The 24,236-nt window shown below is 41.5% G+C and overlaps 2 protein-coding genes across 5 annotated transcripts in view; one reads left to right on the top strand and one right to left on the bottom strand.

Annotated features, from left to right (window-relative positions):
• Window positions 1–854, top strand: part of chd2 (chromodomain helicase DNA binding protein 2) — a 31,577-nt gene extending 30,723 nt beyond the window's left edge. For all 4 annotated transcript variants that reach the window (XM_070435202.1, XM_070435199.1, XM_070435200.1 and 1 more), the window contains one exon: window positions 76–854. In XM_070435202.1, coding sequence (XP_070291303.1) covers window positions 76–376 — 301 coding nt within the window. In that variant the 3' untranslated portion in view covers window positions 377–854. The remainder of the gene's footprint in view (window positions 1–75) is intronic.
• A 3,109-nt stretch (window positions 855–3,963) lies between these two features.
• On the bottom strand, window positions 3,964–23,637 carry LOC111952869 (repulsive guidance molecule A-like). The gene is made up of 4 exons (XM_023971830.2): window positions 22,975–23,637; window positions 18,096–18,214; window positions 11,225–11,736; window positions 3,964–8,748 (listed from the first exon to the last, which is right to left on the bottom strand). The coding sequence occupies exons 1-4, from the start codon at window positions 22,986–22,988 to the stop codon at window positions 8,038–8,040; spliced, it is 1,356 nt and encodes a 451-aa protein (XP_023827598.1). The 5' UTR covers window positions 22,989–23,637; the 3' UTR covers window positions 3,964–8,037.
• Window positions 23,638–24,236: the final 599 nt, after the last annotated feature.

Here is a 24,236-nt window from a genome sequence, read left to right as displayed (position 1 = left end):
TAAAACCATATGAGTTGTGATAGCTTGTAGCTCTGTAGTAGTAAGCTCTGAAAGACATCATCCCTCTCGCTCCAGACATCCAGACTCAAAGCGGAGACGCGGCGATGACTTCCGTCCTCCCCAAGACTTCAGGGGGAGTGGAGGCCATCCCCAGGACTTCAGGGTGAGGATGCCAGAGCATAGGGGGCCCCCGGGGCCAGCAGGGCCAGAACACTTCACCCGGCCCTATCCAGACAACAAACCCCCCCCCCTGCTGGACCCACGCTCCCCACAGGCGCAGAAGTCCCCCCAGGACTCGCGCTCGCCAACTGCAGAGCGGACTGCAGAGCAGAAAGCAGCTGCGGCTGATTTAAACTGGAACAACAGGAAGACATGAGGACTGCCGCTGAAGGACAATATGAGTGTATTTTGTTCAGGTGATGAACACAGTGTGAACTCCACATGCTGCTGAAGGACAGGTCTGAGCTGGCTAGACTCACTGGTTTGCTTGGCCGGACACACACTCAGTCGCAAATACTCTGTTTACCAGCAAACACCAAACTCCAAACCCCTCCTCCAGGTGTGACTGTGGTAGTGAACTGTCTGTGCCCATATTGAAATCTATTACAGATGTTTGTTTTTTTTAGATGAAATGACAGGTGATCAGTCTGTGTTAGTGATGAGTCTGTAAAATGCCTGTGGATCACTAGTCCCATGGACTATTATCTGGGGAAAGCTTACAATGCCTAAAAGGTTGATGTTGACTGATCTTGGAACATAAAAGTGCCTACAGTATTTGGCCTTTTTGACTGTTAGAGGTATGGGATTATTCCCAAAGGAACCATGACTTTGATTTTCTTTTTTGTGTTTAGCTTTATGCCATTATGATGTCCATAGGAAATGTTTCTGTAAAAATGTCATATTTATCATGTCACCCTCACCTTCAAATGTTTATGAATCTTAATGTTGAGATGGTCGTACAACTATCATTTCATAAAGAGATGCACCTTCTTCCCCAAATCCAAATGGGAGTGCATCCATATGTCTAAATTGAAGTGGAGAATAGTAAGTTAGTCAGCTTGCCAGTACCTAGTCCTCAGAATGACTATTTAAAAGGTTTTAATGAGAATTTCTCATTACTGTTGATAATCATTCTTCTGTAAAGACATTCAWCATTGCAAGTTTCTTTAAGTTGATAAAAACCACTTACTCGCTGATAAGTTGAGGACCTAATGAAAGGACAACTTTCTAAGCAGTATTTAAGGTAATTCCTTGTGCAAAGGTTCAGAAGAACACTATGACAATGTTTAAGCCTAATATCCCTAATAACATTTATTTGTAGATGTGCAAAGAATGAAGCTATTTCAACCATATTTCTGTGTCTTATGTATGAATGGTACTTTTGCATCTTACATTGCACTAGAAGTACTGCACTCTACCGCTTTATTCCACCCATAAAAGTATTGAACAATGTTTGAGAAGACTGGAAATCATTTTCTCTTTCTCTAAAGTTAAAAGATTGTTTGATTCCCAGCGACAGCAATGTAACTAACTTCTGGTAAATTTTCAAAGGGACATTTGAGTGTTTTACGAATGTGGTTGATGACAAGCTGTTATTGGTCAATCTGGTTCAGTTCCAAACTAGAGACTGGCCCTGCTCTGGTTCTTATGATTTCTGGTGTTTTGGTGTGCTTCTCCCATTTGTGCCTTATTTTTGTGTATATTTTCATACTGTATATGGGTTCATGTACATTAGTGTACTCAACTACAGCAATGATGCAGTATTAAACAGTCATGTTTTGAGACTGTTCTCAATGGATGATTGTGGAACGCTTGTTAAGTGAAGACTGGAGGTGGGAACAAATTGTTTAGTTTGTCATGTTCTTCTGTAACTCCCCACAAGTTATTGGGAAAAGGATAAACAGCATTACACAGGTGAATCTGTGTATTATGTCCTCTGTGGGTAGATCTGTTACAAGGAATAGTCAACCAACACCGCCTTCCTTCCTTTTCTCCACGCTACAGTCCCTGGACCTGTCCTCTTGAAAACAAGCCGAAATAATTTATATTTGTGAAAGCCACTCTTCACATGAAATCTACTGTAAAAATGTTAATAGACATATGTATTAAACTTTCCTACATTATGAAACGCATCGTCACTTGTTTATTAATCTAGTAAAGTATAAGACCAACAATCAATCTGATTATGATAAAGGTTAATTGCTTTGTGAATACTATTAATGTCATTGGGAATCTTGACCCTTCCCATAACATTTACAGTGCATTCAGAAAGCATTCACTTTTCCCACATTTTGTTCGGTTACAGCCTTATTCTAAAATTTTGTTTTTTCCGTCAATCGACACACAATACCCCATAATAACAAAGCAAAAACTGTTTTTTAGAAAATTTAGCAAACGTATAATTTTTTTAAACAAAAATGGCAATTACATAAGTATTCAGACCCTTTACTCAGTACTTTGACGCACCTTTGGCAGCCTGGAGTCCTCTTGGGTATGACGCTACAAGCTTGGCACAACTGTATTTAGGGAATTTTCCCCCATTCTTCTCTGCAGATCCTCTCAAGCTCTGTCAGGTTGGATGGGGAGCGTCTCTCCAGAGATGTTCGATCGAGTTCAAGTSCGGGCTCTGGCTGGGCCACAAGTACATTGAGACTTGTCCTGAAGCCACTCCTGCATCGTCTTGGCTGTGTACTTAGGGTCGCTGTCCTGTTGGAAGGTGAACCTTTGCCCAAGTTTTAGGTCCTGATTGCTCTTTAGAGGTTTTCATCAAGGATCTCTGTACTTTTCTCCATCTTTCCCTCGATCCTGACTAGTCTCCCAGTCCCTACCGCTGAAAAACATCCCCACAGCATGATACTAACACCAGCATGCTTTACCGTAGGGATGGTATTGGCCAGGTGATGAGTGATGCCTGGTTTYCTCCAGACCCGATGCTTGGTATCCAGGCCAAATAGTTCAAATCAGACCAGAATCTACTTTCTCATGGTCTGAGAGCCCGCTTGGCACCTAAAGGACTGTCCTGCCTTTTACTGAGGAGAGGCTTCTGTCTGGCCACTCTACGATAAAGGCCTGAATGGTGGACCGCTGCTGAGACAGTTGTCATTCTGGAAGGGTCTCCATCTCCACAGAGGAACTGGAGCTCTGTCACAGTGACCATCAGGTTGTTGGTCACCTCCCTGACCAAGGCCTTTCTCCCCCTATTGCTCAGTTTGGCCCAGTGGTCAGCTCTAGGTAGAGTCTTGGTGGTTCCAAACTTCTTCCATTTAAGAATGGAAGTCACTGTGCTCTTGGGGACCTTCAATGCTGCAGAAATGTTTTGTTACCCGTCCCCAGATCTGTGCATCGACACAATCCTGTCTTAGAGCTCTACGGACAATTCCTTCGACCTCACGGTTAGGTTTTTGCTCTGATATGCACTGTCAACTGTGAAACATTATATAGACAGTTGTGTGCCTTTCCAAATCATGTCCAATCAATTGAATTTCCCTCAGGTGGACTCCAAGTTGTAGAAACATCAAGGATGATCAATGGAAACAGGATGCACCTGAGCTCAATTTCGAGTCTCATAGCAAAGGTCTGAATAGTTATTCAGATAAGGTTTCTGTTTTTAATACATTTGCAAATGTCTAAACCTGTTCTGTTTTTCATTATAGGGTAGTGTGTAGATTGAGGAAATGTTTTATTTAATCAATTTTAGAATAAGGCTGTAACAAAGTGAAGGGGTCTGAATACTTCCGGAATGCACTGTATCTGCTAATATGAACATCCATGGCTAACACCTGGATTACTATCGAGATGCTTGTTTTGTATGATATGTCAGGACTCCCCGGAGCAGTTCAAATGTATTCATACCATTAAACGCTTACACCAGGGGGCAGTGTAACTAAGCAAATCAAGGCACTGAATGCAACAGCACTGGGAATCAAGAATTTAAAAAGAAATCATTATCACAATGAAACAAAAAGGTTAACTTTGGGTGCTGTCTCTTTTATTTAATAAATACTTTACAGTATAAACAGTTTGTGTGGCACCGCTTTTGTCCTACAAACACAATTTGATCTTTCTGGCTTCTCCCAATCGGACATGTTTTTTTTATTCCATATTTTTCTACCGTTACAAGTCTGACAACCTCTATTCACAATCAAGTTCAAACCAAGTAAGAGCCAAGTGAAAAAACATAAAGTGCTTTAAAATTAAAGACATGAACACCAAACAAACTTTCTTGTATTCCCTTTGTAGATATCTAGGTGGATGGAATCAAGGTTAACTTGTCTGCTCCTGAGCAGGTAAAGGAATGCTCTGAAACTACAGTAACCAGTATAGGATTCCTGCCATTAATTGATAGCTGAAAACTAGGCCCTGACAACCCAACAGCTTTGTAATGTTCACGTTTTCACTAAATCCTTTTTAAATAAAAAGGTCACATTCAACAAACCTTTTCTCATATACAAAACTGTAGTGATAAATTCAACACAACAGATAATACAATATTTTAGCAATTCAACAACACAAACATATATACAATCACACATTACACATGTAGAACCATATATCAAACTCACAATACAAATTACATCTATAAACACAAGATTCAGTGTTACAATCATTTTTGTTTCTTTGATCATCTTTTTAGGCCAGACTAAGAACAAACTGCACATGCTCCCATAGCAGTAGTTAGGGCAAATACTTCAGTGTAAGGATATATTACCTTGTTAAGTTGTTTAATAGATGAGTGCTAAGGGACTAGGAAGGTAAAACCCCAAAATATTCAACAAAGATGAAATCGAAAAAAAAAAACAAAGCAAATCGTCTGACAAGGTTTTATCCTTACTTGGGTATACAACAAATAATGCAAAATAAAGATCCAACCAGAATGAAAGGTTCAATGTCTTCTTCATATAACATGCCTTTGAAGTATTAGTACCTCAGCCTCAAGATTTACAACTTGATTAAATCTGTATCGTGGAAGTTCAGCGCTATAGCATGATTGACATTTAAAGGCAAGGTTCCTGGCTCGCGGAGACTGCATTCACGATAAACGCTGCATGTGTCGGCTCAATCAGAAATTACCTTTCAATTTCGCTGAACTTCCTCTGTACGAATTTAAACGAGCCCTTAGGCTTACTAGTGAATGAAATAATTACACAGACAATGCAATGGGGAAACTGCAACACATCAAAATGGTACTGTAGATCAGTGGAGGCTGGTGGGAGGAGCACGAGCTCATTGTAATGGCTGGAATGGAATCAGTGGTGGAAAAAGTACTCAAATATCATACTTGAATAAAAGTAAAGATACCTTAATAGAAAATGACTCAAGTAAAAGTCCCCCAGTAAAATACTACTYGAGGAAAAGTCTAAACGTATGTGTTTAATATACTTAAGTATCAAMAGTAAATGTAGTTGCTAAAATATACTTAAGTATCAAAAGTAAAAGTATGAATCATTTAAAATTCCTTATATTAAGCAAACCAGACGGATAGCCAGGGTCACACTCCAACATCTACAAACAAAGCATGTGTTTAGTGAGTCCGCCAGATCAGAGACAATAGGGATGACCAGGTGTGCGAATTTGACAATTTTCTGTCCTGCTAAGCATTCAAAATGTATCGAGTACTTTTGGGTGTCAGGGAAAATGTATGGAGTAAAAAGTACATACTTTTCTTCAGGAATGTAGTTAAGTAAAAGTTGTTAAAAATATAAATAGTAAAATACAGATACCCCAAAAATGACTTAAGTAAAACACTTTAAAGTACTACTTAAGTAATTTACACCATTGAATGGAATAAATGGAAAGGCATTAAACAATAAACATATAGAAACCATGCGTTTGACTCATTTCCATTGATTCCATTCCAGCTGTTAAAATGAGCCAGTCCTCTTATAGCTCCTCCCACCAGCCTCCACTGCTGTAGCTGCATGCATGTCACATATGACAGAAGATTCAATTCAAAATCAAGTAGTAGCACCAGCGTTCTACACAATCCAAATGGAAACTATCGCAAAAGTTCACAGAGAAAGAGAGAAGTGAAAATTCAGCTGTTGGGAAAATTGTTGGCACCAGGGCTTGTTCTTTGGCAAAGATTAAAGCCATCAATTAACAGGTCTACAGACAGATGCAAGTCGTACGTTCCCTATAGCGGAGCCATGTCAACACCCTCTTTTACATACAGGGCCTGCTCTCTACGTTTCCATCCACAGTTATGTGAGTAAAATTATACCGTATAAAACAAATCACGACAGTGGTGTTAGAAACAGGAGGTTTTGGTATAATTTTATAAATGCCGAGAAATAATTTGTTCATTCAACATGGTGGGATCTTTTTGTGTTGGTAAAAATTAATTATGCGAGAAATGGCAGTGGAAACCCCTTTGTGCACAAATATTAATAGAATAACCATCATATCGAAGAACTTGGGAGTCACGTGATGATATGGTGTGTCCTCCGACTAGGGAAACAATGCTATTTATTAGACTACAGATGAAATAAATTAACTTCACAGGTGGTGAAAGTGCACAGTGATGAGCTTGATGCTCCTTTCCAATAAATGTTGAGGGTCTTATTCTGGTGACATGATGATTGACTGCCATTTGACAAATATTCTTGCTCTTATCCATAATAATGTAGACTAGCCTACCTGCACTGTATCTGCCAGCTGTTGGCTAGAGCGCATGTGTCAAGACCAGAGTAGGTACATTTTCTACAATTTGTGACAAAACTATCGGTAGAGTTGAAAATACGATGGAAACACATTGAACTTAAAGTACATGTTGTGTGCACTACGTCATCACACTGATTTGTATCCGCAACAAGTCCATTTGGTGGAAACACACCACRGGTGGGAAAACATTTTATTTTAACCTAGTGTGACTATACCTTTCTCAAACCCATCACATTGCCAATATACATACATCTGCGGGGAATTGTTGACTGCCTAGACAAGACAAATCATTCACAAATGATCTGTAGAAATTGAACATGAAAGTTGGTTGGTTGATGGGTTGAATGAAGAGAGATACTGTGTAAACGTGATCTGCGTTTCTGCATTGTGTGCCCTTGGTAAAGTTTGCTCCGGGCTTTTTCCTTATTAACATCTCCATTCCTAATTAGACCTGATACAAAAAATACATTTATCATACTTAACACTTTAAAAACGGCAATATTTGAACTAAGTCTTTTTGACACTGATTGACAAGTAAAAAGTTGTGAAAATATTTTTTTACTGTCTGCCAGTTCACTTAGAAGTAACCACTTGGCAGGCAGAGGCAGTTTCAACTGACTCTAGGCCACCATGACGGGTCTATATTGGAACCTGTGGTGCAATATAACAACATTAGGAAATATTTCTCCCAAGGAAAGATTTCTTGCACTTTTGAGTAACACTCACACACAACCGTTTCTGGAGCACACAATTAACCAGAGGTGCGCAACGCACACACAGACAAACAAACAGACAAACAAACACACAATGTTACAAAAGACCTGGCGTTATGACCTATTAATCTCCACAGCAGACAACTAGACTCGCTGCTCTGACATCCTTTTGGCTGAGAGCTTCCTCCAAAAAGCTACAGCTTTTCCAAAGCTGGAAGATCAAACAGGGAGCTASTTCTGGCCAGCGGTTAACAAAAGCCCCTGTCATGTCGTCTAGCCCACACCCATGAGCCACAGAGAGCTCCACTGGCTTGGAACCCGTGAGGAGATCAGCAAACTCTTCTTTCTGCAAGAGATAATCTCATCTCACTTCCCATAGGCACATGCAGTCCCAGTGGAAATGTGGGATTTAATCCCAGCTTGATATCCAAAGTACTGGGGCTCCTGGGCTCTTCTCACTCACCACCGCTACCCTTCATCAAAGGGCCAGTCCTTAAACCAGCAGAATGAATGTAATGATAGGTGGGAGCACATAGAGCTCACCTCACCACCAGATGGAAGTCAACACATGATGACAACAACAAAACAATGATGAAACCATGGCTGGGATGAGTTTGATTGCACATGGGCTGCTCTGAGAGCACTGTTTCACACCCACTGACAGCTAGCATAATGAGGATGATGTTGGCAGGGGACTATAGATGAACAACAACACAGCCAGAAAGTTGAGGAGGACTAGCGAGAACACATCTGATCCCCTTGGCGCCGTATTACTCCCAAATGCATCCTTTTCATAAATGTGGTATTTGTCCTTGTTGGAGTGGAGCATTTTCACATCCTCAAAGGCATAGTAGGCAGCCATGGTGAAGTTGACGTCCCCAGAGGAAAGCAGGTCGAACACACAGGACTGGAAGTACAGGTCCTCCACTGGGAGGCGCTCTTTACACTTAGCCATGGCAGCCTTGTAGGTAAACCCATGGGGAGGGCTGCCAGTCCTGCTCAGGCCGTGGCCCTCCACTGCACGGGCCCTGAATGTCCTGAAGTCGATGCGTTGGTTGGCGGGGCAGCCGTGCAGGCAGAGGTACAGGTCCTGGTTGTCTCGGTCTTCTACAGAGTTCACTACTTCCTCTGGCATCCGCACAGCAAAGGTCAGGTATCGCCCCACCTGCCGGACCACAATGGTTGTACCGATGTAGCGTGCGTGGATCTCCACCTGCTGCCCAGGCACCTTCTCCACGATGCGTAGCGTGTTGGCCCCGTGGCGGTCTCCGCCGTTCTTGGCGCCATCGGCGAACGCTGCAGGCAGCTCGTCTGTCTCTGCATGATACATCTTCTGGTCCACACACTCCTGGAAGTTCTTGAAGATGATTGTCAACTGTAGCAAGAGAGAGAGGGGATTAGAAATAGCAGTGAGCACAACAATAGTTAGCTCATTCAATACGTTTCAGGTAATGATGGAGCCTTTTGAGGCTGAAAATAGAAAAGGTACATAGACATCAAATTAATGAAATCATTGAACACCAGTTGAATTTAAAAACTGTATGGAGGCTCTCTATTGTCAGGTTTATGTGGACAAGAGTTAGTGGTAGGGCTACACAAATGACTAAGGGGTAATCTTTGTGCTTTGGCATTAAGAACACCAGTAGTTTGTGTAATGCAGACCCCACCCCAGTGTCATATTTCAGCTCTGCCTCAACATGGGGAGGCCAAAGTAAACGGCCTCAGAAAGCATGGGTATAGGCCATGTTAAATCGGGCCTCAGTGTGCAGACACAAAGACGAGCCATTCATAGTGGTGAAAAACATGCCTGTGAACCCCAGAACTGTGCTCTGGGGAGTGGCAATGTACCAGTAGGGGAGAGCATGCTCTGCGGCTAATTAACTAAGGCTGGTCACTTCTCCGCTTGCATGGTTTCATTAGGACGCCAGTGAGCCGTTGTCACAGAAGTGACCCCGGTACAGCCGAGAGGCTCTGATCTCAGAGTGGAGGGGGCAGGGGAGCACCAAAATGCCTTACCCAGTGAAGTCATCTGCCACCCAGCACACCCCTCAATCTCCTGTTTTCAAAGGACAACTTTATCTAAGAACATGCAAAAACCTCTACAAAAACCCTGTGCATAAAGAAACAATTTGCTTCATTAACCATCCCCCTTAATGAAGGTAGTCAGTGTTTCCCCTATATTCATTTGGCAGCGGTGGCCCATCGCTGCTAAATTGTCGCCACCGCTAAAACAATATCCTTTTTTATATATTTCTGCTGAGAAGAGCTTTTAAGTGGATAGTCATTGGCTCAATGACTGGAAGTCTAAGGGAACAGCTAGCATGTCACACTGGTAGAGTATACAACCGACAGTTCCCATACACTGCAGCAGGAGCCAATATTAAGCAGAGCTCCAGCAATGCCATGGTYTATCTATACCCAGGGAAGTCTTGTTTGTATAGGCTGTAGCATCGTTTTCCCTTTGTCCAGACTGAATAACTTAAAAAGCTGTCTAATTTGTTTCCAAGTACAGCTGTGTACAAATATAAATTACCTTAAGTGCACAGAAAAAAGCCTGAATGCTGAAAGTGCATCATTAGGTCTGATGATGGAAAATTGGTCTTTCTCTTTATGTGATTGAGGACAAAGTTTCAGTGTAAACCCTGATGTCAGGATACAGTGCACGGAGGCCTTTTGGTCACACAATCACGATTGCCAAAATTTCACCAAATGTGGACCGAATATTAAGTGAATTCACAGACTACAAATGTTCAGGGTTCTTTGTTTTCCCCTTAAGTTAGTGAAAGCCATTTCAGGGTAAACCCTCCAGGCCGTCCAATGTACCATAGAAGCAAAACAATGATAATTGATGAGGTATGAGGGCCAACTAATGTGGAGAAAATGTCTGCAGTTTCCTGCATGGCTTGAGCACTTAGTTAAAACAACAGTTTGTAATTCACATACACACAATGCTAGGGTATGGACTGCTACACATACAGTGGGCCTAACATTAGTCTTGGCTGTTAACAAAAAACAAAAGAAAGCGAGAGGACTGGAGCCACCTGGTAACGTTTGATGTTTATACTGCTGTTATAATACTGGCATATCATTTGTAAACCTTATCAAGATCCCAACAATTGGTATGTGTATTGCCTCTTGGTCTGCGATGGAACTGATCCAAACATTAACCAGAGTCCACACGGCTGTTCCTACTTCTCTACCCACATTAAAGAGGCCCAGAACCTTACATGCGAAGGTCTTACTTACGATACTATTTCTTGATTTGAGAGCTCCTACAAACTAATCACTGCAGTACAATTTGTCTGTTTACTGATTCAAACAAGCAGGCCAACATATTTTTCCATTCCCTGAAAGGGCTTTCTTTAGTAAGAAAATGGCAGAATAGAGGAGTAACAGTCTTGGTCAGAACAGACAACAAAATGTTCCCTTTCCTAAAAACATCTACCTGGCATTTTAACACAGCTTTCCTTTATGGGCCCATATTGCAAGCTCAATTATGTAATAGTGGACATAGCTAGGTAACAAGCTATATTTTTTGCTATTTCTGAGTTCTTTACTTAGAACACTTGTACACTCCTCCGCAGTGATGAGAAGACAGGTGCTATCAGAAGTTTTTTTGCAAGGTCTGTTGGTATTTCTATGATGATAAGAGAAGTGGTGACATTTTACTTCAAGGGAGTAGTTTTGCACGGTTTCAGTCCTTGGCAAAGAATTAATCACAGAATACTTGATCAGTAGTTAGAGTGTCTGGGGATGCCTGACGTTGATAACTGTGCTGTGCCCACAATATAGTCAATATGTCATGGATTCAACATGTGAATATGATAGAGAGATGTAGAGGCTCCTCTCACCTTGCTGGTGGCCGTAGCAGAGGAGCCAGGCACGACAGGTGTGTTGGTCACCTGAACAGACAGGTATTTGTTATGGATAAGGGGCCAGGCTCCCTCAACCTTGCAGGTCTGGAAGTCATCGCTGAAAGTACGGAGGTGCGGGTCTCCAAAGAAGCCACAGTGGGTRTAGTTGGGTGGTGAGGCTTGGCGATGAAGGCTGCGTTCGTAATGACACTGCTCCGGCCCATCGGAGCGCTCCTGGCTGTCAGGCTGGAGCTGTGGTGGTGGAGCGGGGGTCCGGGCTCGAGGCTGAGTTGTAGGCCCCTCCTTGGAGCAGTTGTTCTGGCTCATGAGATCCTCTATGCCATGTTGGGCTGAGTGGTAGGCTAAGTCGCCTCTGCAGGTGCGTGCAGTGCGGCGTACACAGTTGTTGTACGCCCGCAGCGCAGTACAGAACTCCTCCTCCGGGCCGGAGCTTGAGGTGGAGGCCCAAAACTCTGAGTTACACTTGAGGATCTTACACTGCAGACTCACTGTAGAGAGAAGAAAACATTAGGACCATAGTTCACACAACAATGGAAAAACCAATACTTACAAGCGACAGTTTTTTTTATGTACTATTTTTTTTTTAATAAAAGCAAGTGTTATACAGTCTTATCTGTGTGTTTGGAAACCTTAAACAATAACCTACGTAAGGGCAATGCCTTCTATAATTCCAAAAAGCCCTGCAGCATCCTTTTAGTTTTTCCATGTTTTTTCAGTGTCTCAAGACAAATTGAGCATTTATTTCCATTAAATAACTCTGACCTCATGTGTAAAGAAACCCAAAATTCCACCACATGTGGATTCCAAGTGGCTGCAATTTGCCAAGTTCAAATCAATTCTGCTCTGAGACTTCATAACCCTCAATGAACACAACCGCATTCTTAAAGAACATACAGCACACAAAGTGAGATTCACAGTTTCCAAGAGATACAGTGGACATGCAAAAGTTAATGCATCACCAAAAAATATATTTTTGTGGAAGACAAGGTGTATTAATTGAACTTGTAAAAAAAATACCAACTTTATTTCAACAGGGACATATTATTAAAAACACCAACATACACCTCAGGCCACTCTTGTAATGGCACCGGAGGAGTTGACTGACGTTTTACGAGCTCCTAACCAATTGTGCTATTGTGTTGTCCTTTTTCGCGCTATTTGTAACTTATTTTGTTTCTGCCACCGTGTCTTATGACCGAAAAGAGCTTCTGGATATCAGGACAGCGATTACTCACCTCGTACTGGACGGAGGCGAAGGATTTACTTCAGACACCAGACAAGGCACAAATCCCCATAATTTTCATAAAGAGACAGAAATATCGGGGACGTAGGTCGGGGTGCCATGTAAGGATCCGACGGCAAATGGCTAATCCGCCGCTGCTATCAGTCCTATTAGCCAACGTGCAATCATTGGATRAAAAAATAGATGAGTGCCGATCAAGACTAACCTACCAACGGGAGAATAAAAACTCCAATATCTTATGTTTATCCGAGTCGTGGCTGAACGACGACATGGATAACATACAGCTGGTGGAGTTGTCCGTGCATCGGCAAGATAGAACAGCTGCCTCCGGTAAGACAAGGGGTGGCGTTCTGTGTCTATTTGTAAATAACAGCTGGTGCACGAAATCTAATATTAAAGGAAATCTCTAGGTTTTTCTCGCCTGAGGTAATGTATCTCATAATAAGCTGTAGACCACACTAGTTACCATTTTTCGTAGCTGTCTATTAACCCCCACAAACCGATGCTGACACTAAGACTGCACTCAACGAGCTGTATAAGGCCATAAGCAARCAAGAAAATCCTCATCCAGGTAGCGCTCCTAGTGGCYGGGGACTTTAATGCAGGGAAACTTAAATCCATTTTACCTAATTTCTACCAGCATGTTACATGTGCAACCTGAGGAAAATAAACTCTAGACCACCTTTACTCCACACACAGAGACGCATACAAAGCACTCCCTCGCCCTCCATTTGGCAAATCTGACCATAACTCCATTCTCCTGATTCCTGCTTACAAGCAAAAACTAAGGCATGAAGTACCAGTGACTCGCTCAATACGGAAGTGGTCAGATGACGCAGATGCTAAGCTACAGGACTATTTTGCTAGCACAGAGTGGAATACGTTCCGTGATTCTTCTGATGGAATTGAGGAGTACACCACAGTAGTCACTGGCTTCATCAATAAGTGCATCGATGACATCGTCCCCAGAGTGACCGTACACACATACCCCAACCAGAAGCCAAGGATTACGGGCAACATCCGCACTGAGCTAAATGGTAGAGGTGCCGCTTTCAAGGATCGGGACTCTAATCCGGATGCTTATATGAAATCCCGCTATGCCCTCCGACGAACCATCAAACAGGCAGTGTCAATATAAGACTAAGATTGAATCGTACTACACCAGCGTCAATGCTCGTCGGATGCGGCAGGGCTTAAAAAACTATTACGGACTACAATGGGAAGCACAGCCGAGAGCTGCCCAGTGACGAGCCTACCAGACGAGCTAAATTACTTCTATGCTCGCTTCGAGGCAAGCAACACTGAAGCATGCATGAGAGCACCAGCTGTTCTGGACGTCTGTGTGATCACACTTTCCGTAGCCAATGTGAGTAAGACCGTTAACCTCTCTGAGATATGTGGGACGGTAGCGTCTCACCTGGCCAACATCCAGTGAAAACGCAGAGCGCCAAATTCAAATAAATTACTATAAAAATTTAACTTTCATGAAACCACACATTCAATATACCAAATTAAAGCTACACTTGTTGTGAATCCAGCCAACATGTCATATTTCAAAAATGCTTTACGGCGAAAGCAAACAATGCTATTATCTGATGATAGCACCCCAGCAAACAATCACAGACCATCATATTTCAACCCTCCCGGCGCGACACAAAACGCATTAATAAAGATATAATTCATGCCTTACCTTTGACGAGCTTCTTCTGTTGGCACTCCAATATGTTCCATAAACATCACAAATGGTCCTTTTGTTCGATCAATTCCGTCGATATATATCCAAAATGTCCATTTATTTGGCGCGTTTGATCCAGAAAAACACCGGTTCCAACTTGCACAACGTGACTACAAAATATCTCAAAAGTTACCTGTAAGCTTTGTCCAAACATGTCAAACTACTTTTGTAATACAACTTTAGGTATTTTTTTACGTAAATAATCGATCAAATTGAAGACGGGATGATCTGTGTTCAATACCGGAGGAAAACAATGTGTTTTCTGGTCACGCGCCTCTAAAAAAACAGTACATTTCACTGGAGCCTCATTCTGAACATGGCTACTTCTTCATTTCTCAAAGGAAAAACTTCAACCAATTTCTAAAGACTGTTGACATCCAGTGGAAGCGATAGGAACTGCAGAAAGGTCCCTTAGAAATCTGGATTCCCAATGAAAACCCATTGAAAAGAGAGTGACCTCAACAACAACAAAAAATCTGAATGGTTTGTCCTCTGGGTTTTACCTGCCAAATAAGTTCTGTTATAGTCAGACATGATTCAAACAGTTTTAGAAACTTCAGAGCGTTTTCTATCCAATACTAATAATAATATGCATATATTAGCATCTGGGAATGAGGAGGAGGCAGTTTACTCTGGGCACGCTTTTCATCCAAATGTGAAAATGCTGCCCCCTATCCATAAGAAGTTAAAACAGGTCAACATTCACAAGGCCACAGGTCCAGATGGATTACCAGGACGTGTACTCCGAGCATGCGCTGACCAACTGGCAAATGTCTTTACTGACATTCTCAACCTGTCCCTGACCGAGTCTGTAATACAAACATTTCAAGCAGACCACCATAGTCCCTGTGCCCAAGAACACTAAGGTAACCTGCCTAAATGACTACCGACTCGTAGCACTCACGTCTGTAGCCATGAGGTGCACCATTATCTCAGAAACTATAGACCCACTCCAATTTCCATACCGCCCCAACAGATCCACAGATGACGCAATCTCTATTGCACTCCACACTRCCCTTTCCCACCTGGACAAGTGGAACACCTACATGAAAATGCTGTTCATTGACTACAGCTCAGCGTTCAACGCCAAAGTGCCCTCAAAGCTCATCACTAAGCTAAGGACCCTGGGTCTAAAAACCTCCCTCTGCAACTGGATCCTAGACTTCCTGACGGGATGCCCCAAGGTGGTAAAGATAGGTAACAACACATCTGCCACCCTGATCCTCAGGGACCCTCAGGGGTGTGTGCTCAGTCCCCTTCTGTACTCCCTGTTCACCCACGACTGCATGGCCAAGCACGACTCCAACACTATCATTTAGTTTGCCGATGACAGCCTGATCACCATCAACGATGAGACAACCTATAGGGAGGTGGTCAGAGACCTGGCAGTGTGGTGCTAGGATAACACACCTCCCTCAATGTGATCAAGACAAAGGAGATGATCGTGGACTAGAGAAGGTGGGCCGAGCACGCCCCCATTCTCATCGACAGGGCTGTAGTGGAGCAGGTCGAGAGCTTTAAGATCCTTGTTATCGAAATCACCAACGAACTATCATGGTCAAAACACACCAAGACAGTCAGTCAGTAAGTGGGAACAACGCCTATACCCCCTCAGGAGACTGAAAATATTTGGAATGGGTCCTCAGATCCTCAAACGGTTCTACATTTACATTTAAGTCATTTAGCAGACGCTCTTATCCAGAGCGACTTACAAATTGGAAAGTTCATACATATTCATCCTGGTCCCCCCGTGGGGAATGAACCCACAACCCTGGCGTTGCAAGCGGCATGCTCTACCAACTGAGCCACACGGGACCACAGCTGCACCATCAAGAGCATCCTGACAGGTTGCATCATTGACTCTGTACCGGTACCTCCTGTTATACTGTTATTTTATTGTTGCTCTTGAATTAAATATTTTTTTATTTTTTTACTTCCGTTTATTTTAGTAAACACTTATTTTTCTTAAAACTGCAATGTTGGTTAAGGGCTTGTAAGTAAGCTGTAAGTTCTACACCTCTTGTATTCGGCGCATGTGACAAATACAATTTAATTTGAATTTGTCAAAACAAGCTACTCAGAAGTGTTAACTACATAAATTCACCAGTTGGTATCCTACCCAGTGTTTCATTTATACTATATCCTCCTGTTGCATGGCTAAAAGCCAGAAATCAGTCTTTAAAATAAAAAAAAACACCAGGGGTGAGGAAAGACCTTCCCTTTTGAGAATCCAGCTTGTTGAAGTGAACCAGAGGGGGTATGAGTTTGTGTGAGCCAATGTGGGAGGGGGTAGTCTTACAGCTCTGAATGAAGACAATGTAATTTGCCATTGAGAAGAGACCAGCAGAGTCATAAATTAGCCCTGTGTGAAGGGATTAGATTGAGTTTCATCAGCAATGGGTTGAGGCAATGGGGGGGGGCTCCAGGACCAGAAGTTGGAACAGAAGAGAGGTCTCACCATTCCACAGAAGGCCATAATCAAAGAGTAACGCAATTTTCAACAGGCATTCCCTGGTACTTAAATTACATGACCTGAAATCTAAGTTGCTTTGGGAGGCATGAAATAAGGGGTGGGTATATAGGAAATAGATGTAATTAAAAGCAAATACCAATACAATTGGATCTCCTAGCTGTCGCCTAATAAACAAACTTCAGTTTAGGCCTTCATTTCCTCCACCAAACTTTCCCTCAGAACTGAGCAGCCCACCCCCCCCCACCACCAAATGACACACCAATCCCGCCTCAACAACAAAAGGCATTTATCACCTCTCTGATAAATGGCAATGAACTAATACACTTTAAAAACGAACACTTGCATTTGTTAGTAAGTGATTTGAAAGAAACCAATAAAAATGGTAGGCCATCATTGTAAATAAGATTTTGTTCTTAACCAATTTGCCAAGTTAAATAAAGGTAAAAAATAAATAAAAATAAAGGTTGGCAAATGGGCAAATTGAGTTCTATGGGGCATGGAGATATGATATTTTTGTATCGCATAAACAGGAAAGTAAGACCATTATTAGCTGTGCTTGTTCAAGTTTTATCTCATGTTTACTTTTACTAAAACCATACAGGTCAAACAATGAATAACCTAAGCATGGTTATGAATTGCTCATGGGGAAATTCGATGTACAGTTCAGGGTAACTTTACTTGTTTTGACCGACGCCAAAATAAAAAGTAAAATCAAGAAAGTAGGCTACTTTAGTAAAGAGGGATAGAATCCGTAAACTCTACCCCCATACCCCCAAACAAACAACCACACGGGGGTGTAGCACTTGAGTAGCCTAGAGCTGCATAAAACGKTTAAATTAAAATAAGACGTTATTTCTATAACTAACAGAAAATTATTACGACTAGCATAGGCCTCAAACTCACAACATGGAGCACAAGAAAGGCGAAATAATTGGCTGTTTTCACCGACAGTCGATTCCAAAGGTCTCTGATATTTTATGCATTTTACCAGTTTTGACATGCAATTTATTAAGTAAGTCTTACATTTTTGTTGATCTTCTCAAATATTGTCTTTGTAATACTATGTGAGCTGCAAAACTTGCAAATGGATGCTACATTTGTAGAAAATGTGCTACTTTGGCACGACGGCAAACGCTTTTGCTAAATGTAACAATGCATAAATGTAGCCATTCTGTGAAGCTTGTTTCAATTTAACATTGTATCCGTGAATATTGCCTCAATGTAACAATGTGTCTTGTCCTTTTCATTGTGTTGATTTTGCCATCATCGTGGTACTGGGCTAACCTTGCAAGACCTCAAGAGAGTATAACTAAACAAGGATTGTAATAACTACATAAATCATATTAACCCTGTTTACAGAGGCATGATTCAATTAGTATTTCTAATATTATCTTACCAGAAGGAAACAGGCAAAGAAACACAACAAGGATCTTGCCGACTTCAAGCGCCGAAGGTCCTCCTGCTCCTTTCCCCATAACCATCCATCCAGCACGGGGTCGCACTTCTCTCCTCTCCCTGGTGGAATCAAATGAGAAGGTGGGAAAAAATGAATTAGGAGAAATTCGTATCGTCTATCTGGTTGAATAACCCAAATCAGAAGGCTACATGAGGTCTGGAGTTAAGGAATGCAGTCATGTCCTCGAACAAGAACTTGGTTCGAACTCTCGAAGTAACTTCGCCTTCTTTCTAGAAGCCTATTGACTGCACTCGAATTCCTCAGCAAACAGTGAAAGCTGGCAATCGATCTTCCATTTACGGAGTGAGGGGATTCGATTTTATCTTGCCCGGTTTTGCACCGGCTGAAAAGTGATTGCGTTCGTTTTGTTGCTTCCTGGGCGTGAGCCGTCATGTCTAGATGGGATACAGCTTTTATCCCCCCMAAAATGTGGGGTGCATTATAGCTCACCCTATCCCCTTTGCTAACCTTAACCAAATCATCCTAAACTGCTACATTAATTATCCTAACCTGCTGTGTAAGTTCTTCTAAACCTGGTATGAAAACAACATTTTGACAAAAGCTGTATCCTAGACAAAACCTGCCTGAGTCAGATGCCAAACAACTGGCCTACGCTGGCTCAAAACAAATGGTTATGCACGTGGAGTAATGAGTATGATTTTATGTTTTCACATGCAAAAGTGATTGCTTTTGATTTATAAAAAAAATCTACCTTCCCAATGAAGACTAGTTTGAAAATTTGAACATATATTTTATGGAAAAGAGATGTATGTTTCTGAACGAAGACCAATGCTCCCTTGTTGACAACATAATGGAGCAGCGCAGATTACTGTTCGATTTGAGCAGGTTCTCCTCCCTCACCGTTTTTGCCCTGTCACGTCACGGGCCATAGACTGGTGCACCGCGAGTCAGTTTAATCGAACTTCCTCAGTGCCAAGAAGGTGCAGTTTAGGCAATTGCCTACTACTGACTGAGCCAATGAGGTGCGGTTGTTCCAGCTTTCGGTCCCTCCTAAGTGTCAAATTACACCTCAATGTGTAGATTTGTTCATTGTCGTCACTTTGGTTCTCTTGTCAATAGTTTAATGGGAACACTGTTTTGCTTTGTTGCTAACAGCACATGCTAACCTAAATAATAGTATATGTCGAGTAAATATATGTTGGAGCAGGTAAACCTGTAACGTGGTGAATCGCACTTATCGTGTGCTTTGACCTGTAGTTTATATGAAACGTACTAACCATCCTTATTAACTACACTGAACAAAAATATAAACGCAACATGCAACAGTTACTGTTCATATAAGGAAATCAGTCAATATAAATACATTCATTAGGACCTAATCTATGGATTTCACGACTGGGCAGGGGCGCAGCCATGGGTGGGCCTGGGAGGGCATAGGCCTACCTACTTGGGAGTCAGGCCCAGCCAATCAGAATGACCTTTCCCCCACAAAAAGGCGTTATTACAGACAGAAAAACTCCTCAGCAGCCCCTCCCCACTCAGACAATCCCGCAGGTGAAGAAGCCGGATGTGGAGGTCCTGGGGTGACATTGTTACACATGGTCTGCGGTTGTGAGGCCGGTTGGACGTACTGCCAAATTCTCTAAAACGGCATTGAAGGCGACTTATGGTAGAGAAATTAACATTCAATTCTCTGACAACATTCCTGCAGTAAGCATGCCAATTGCACACTCCCTCAAAACTTGAGACATCTGTGGCATTGTGTTGAGTGACAAATCTGCCCATTTTAGAGTAGCCTTTTATTGTCCCCAGCACAAGGTGCCCCTGTGTAATGATCATTAATCAGCTTCTTGATATGCCACACCGGTCAGGTGGATGGATTATCTTGGCAAAGGAGAAATGCTCACTAACAAGGATGTAAACAAATTTGTGCACAACATTTTAAATAAGCTTTTGGTGCATATGGAAAATGTCTGGGATCTTTTATTTCAGCTCATGAAACATGGGACCAACACTTTGCATGTTGCATTTATATCTTTGTTCAGTACTGTTCAGTTGGGGAACCCTGCTATAAGAGGTGCAGAAGCTCAAGCAGTAGAACATTTGAGGTGCCGCTACTCAGCTCAAATGAGCCCCTGCTCAAGTCAAGCACTGAATAGTAGTACAAAAGCTCTATCTATGACACCATGATGACTGACACCTGACAATGTCAAATATGTCAAATGATTACAGTGACATAGGCAACTTAAAGCCATCATGTAGGGTACAAAAACAAATGAAATCTACACAGAATGATTCAGTTAAATATTGATTAGATGCTATTTGTGACAATCTGTGTAGAATTGAAAATGGGTGAAAAATTATGGAGATAAAAAAACAGCAAAAAAGATAATAACCTTACTAATCAAAAAGAGGGTGAGAAATCCTGATATAAGTAAAAAATACTTAAGATACTTAAGCAAAACTTGTTCTTTAAGCTGTGTCAAATGATATGTTATGCTGGTTAGTACACTCTCACCAAGACCAGTAGAGATGTCACTAAAGCAAGTCATGTTCTTTGTATGGCATAAAATGTTTCTGACCATGTTGATCCATTCTTTTTATCCTTAAATATCAGGTGGCTGATGTAATAAGACATTGAACTTATTGCTGCACAATTGCACTTCAATGAGAAGATATTTAGAATAATATCCAGCTGAGAGGTTATGTAGGCTTACATACATACTGTGTAGGCTAATAAGGTTAAACCATTGAGATAGAGTACTCATCATGGATATAACCCATTTTAAAATGGACATTGCCATTGAGGGTGTCCACCATTTTAAAGGAGTCAACTGGGTGGGGATTCCTATGAGTTGGGATAAATCAGCCAATGAAGAAGAAAATGTACTACTTTAAAATGGAGATAGCCTCAGTGGCACTGCCCATTTTGTCACATGCGTTATTATGGCACAGATACAAAGATGGGTCTTCTATCTATCTCTATGGGTTATACTAGTCTATTGGGGTTGATGAAAAACCCTGGGGACATTAGCCTACTGGAGAACCACCAAACACCATCCAGACAAGCTATTTTTCTGGAAAGAGATAGAACATGGGCAATGGCTATAGATTAATATGACTCTAAATTATCAAACCAAATTAAACAGCATAGTTTGTTGGAACTACATGTGTTTTAGTGTTTGGTTGGGTCACTTGAGTGGTATTACAGTGATAGTAGGCTATATTTCTTAACATACTCACTTATGTTCTGTAAGGACTGGGAGGTGTTTTGCATTGCTTATGAATGTGTGGTAATTGACATGTAGCCTAGACTTGTAGAACATTTAATGACATCTCACTGTACATATGTAGGATCTTAACTTGAGCCAGTTTGCTACACCAGCAAAATACTCCTGCAGCAACAGGAAATGTGAATTATTATGTGGATTATAATGAATGGACATTTTGATAGGGGCTGCTAAATTTTTCTTACGTTAAAAATCTAGTATGAAATTTAAAAGTGGAAATTTCAAACTTCAGAAGCCTTTTTAAACCTCAAATACACTCAWTTTTTACATTTTCTGCATTGCAGGAATGTTCTCCTGCAACAGGTTGATCAAATTAAGATCMTACATCTGTAGGCCTAATAGCGCATATCAAAGGCCCCCATGTAATGCCTYCTGTAATGCTAGATAAAACCACATTCACCCCAAACTTAATCAGTCCATGGAACAAATGGATGTTTTGATCTCATTTTGCCATCACTGACCTTGGAATATAAACGTAAGGCCTATCCGTACGCTTACAATACCAAGGCCTACATGTCGATTGAAATTCATAAACTTAGTCTACTACAATGTTCCAGTTGGTTTCATTAGGCTATATTTTGTGGAGATACACTAATAATGCATCTGGCCCATAGACACATATGGTCTGTCTTAGCCTATACTGTATGACACCGGGGCAGTTACTTCACACTTTCCAACAGATGACACCTTTATTAACTCTAGATATCAAACCTCTCATCATGGCAAACGCACATGGCATTATGAATGCAGACACATGGCATTATGAGTGCGGGGATACGTTTATATGTCATAAAATGTGTCTTTATGGCGTTTTAGCGCAATTATTAGGCTACAGTAGCCTACAACTGTCAATCAGTCATTGACATTGAATCGTGATACTTTCCCGTTTCCTTTCTATCACAGCGAATAATGAAGCCCATCTCTTTCTCTTTTTTATTTATTCAAAACACAAATATGATAGGCGCTTAATTGGAAGCATCCAATTGCATTTTTTTCCTGAATAATGCGTGCGTAAAGTGTTTGATTTGAGCAATGTGAAAGAGGAGAAGCATATGATATTGTAGGCCCAATATCATCATATTGAGTACATATAAATATTCTTAACAATGGTGAACTTACAATTACACATAGGCCTATGAGGCTATACAGTTATTGATAAAGCAATGCCATATGTCAACACATTGCCATGCTTATAATAACATTCAAAACATGTTATTACAGTTGGACAACTTGCATTGCGAATTCTATTTTGTAGCCTGTACTGTGTATGCAATTGGTCTATTTTGCCCAAAAACATTTTACATAAAGAAAATATCTATAGCCTAGCACACAATACAGGGGCTAATTTATTAAAATAGTCATCAACACATGGATAATCATTACTCTTTACAATATAAATTGTCTCCTATAGTCCACTGACAAAAATAGGAAAGAACCCTTAGACAAAAATGACCCATTGACAGAAATATCACCAATCTCCATCGGCATTACGAGTTTAGATTTCAGACTTCAATTTCTCTCTGAAAATAGCCCAATTGTCACTATATTGAGAAACAGCCAATACCAACCTTCGCGACTGCATGGAGCTCTCCAAGTTTAGCTGCGGAACGCGAGGAAAGCGCAAATGCGCGAGCAAGAAGCCACTCCGAAATTCCACCCGAAATACCGGTAGCTAGGTGTTGTACAGCACGCTAATCCAAATGTAGCACGTATAACATTGTTTAAATTGGTGGGAAATGCCGCCTTCCATGCACGGTTTCATCGATGGTGTAACAGATAACGAGTGTGATTAAAGTAATTTTTTTCACACAATAATTCGCTGGTAGTTGAGATAGAGAACCTGGTCAATTAACTGATTCTCCTACACTTGGAGGCAATTCGTCTGCCTCATTCCTTTGACTAAACAGTCACCCGATATAACGAACATGTCTAATAAAATATGAATAGAATTTAACTCCAACAGTTGTTCTCATCTTTGCGCTTGTATTCCTGCACTCAGTTTAGTTGGTTCTCGTTGTTGTTGAGAGGAAGAGCCCTCGGGACACCGCTGCTGCTCCACATGGACTGCTGATATCTCTGGCCTGGCTCGATTCCTCGCCTCGCTGTTGTGAAATGGCTAGTTAGAAAGTGTGAGAGAGACAATGATCGTCTCTGCATGACGCCGCTGGGACCCCACTTCGGGACCCCACTTCAGTCCCCCGACACCTCACGCCGTTTCTGGCAATTGGCGAATGTGTAGAGTGAGTATGATTATTATTCAAACATTACGCACAAGCTGCTGCAACAAATGTTAATAAACCACAATAACTACGATTCATGCTCCTCCTCCACATTTCGTTCATCCCACTACTTTGTATTACAACTATAGCAACTATAACCACTGTTATCAAACGGTAATAATAGTAATGCAGACTCTGTTATAGTAGGCTACAAATCAAATTGTATTGGTCACATACACATATTTAGCAGATGTTATTGCGGGTGTAGCGAAATTCAGAAGTATCTAACAATTCATTAGACAGTAGGCCTACTTCACATTTACGCTAAAATAGCCTACTATTTACCTAATTACCTAATTGAGTTTGAATGAGAAACAGCAATGGATAGACAGTAGTACAGTGCCAGAATAGAGCTAGGGTACACATCCAACATGAGTATACATTAGAGATAAGAAAATAGCTTAGGATTTGGTGGGGAAGTTCAAAAATGGATCAGATTCAAAGACAGACGTGGAATAGGTGAATTACACTGCACCTGTGTTTTAGGATCAAAATCAAGAAGAGTGACCAGACCACTCCCTCGTTCTAGGGAGCCATTACAAGGCCAGCCT

The sequence above is a fragment of the Salvelinus sp. IW2-2015 genome, linkage group LG26, assembly GCF_002910315.2.
Source record: "Salvelinus sp. IW2-2015 linkage group LG26, ASM291031v2, whole genome shotgun sequence".
Taxonomy (NCBI): Eukaryota; Metazoa; Chordata; class Actinopteri; order Salmoniformes; family Salmonidae; genus Salvelinus; species Salvelinus sp. IW2-2015.
The sequence above is the reverse complement of the archived record's forward strand: the minus strand, read 5'-3'. Positions and strand labels throughout refer to the sequence as shown.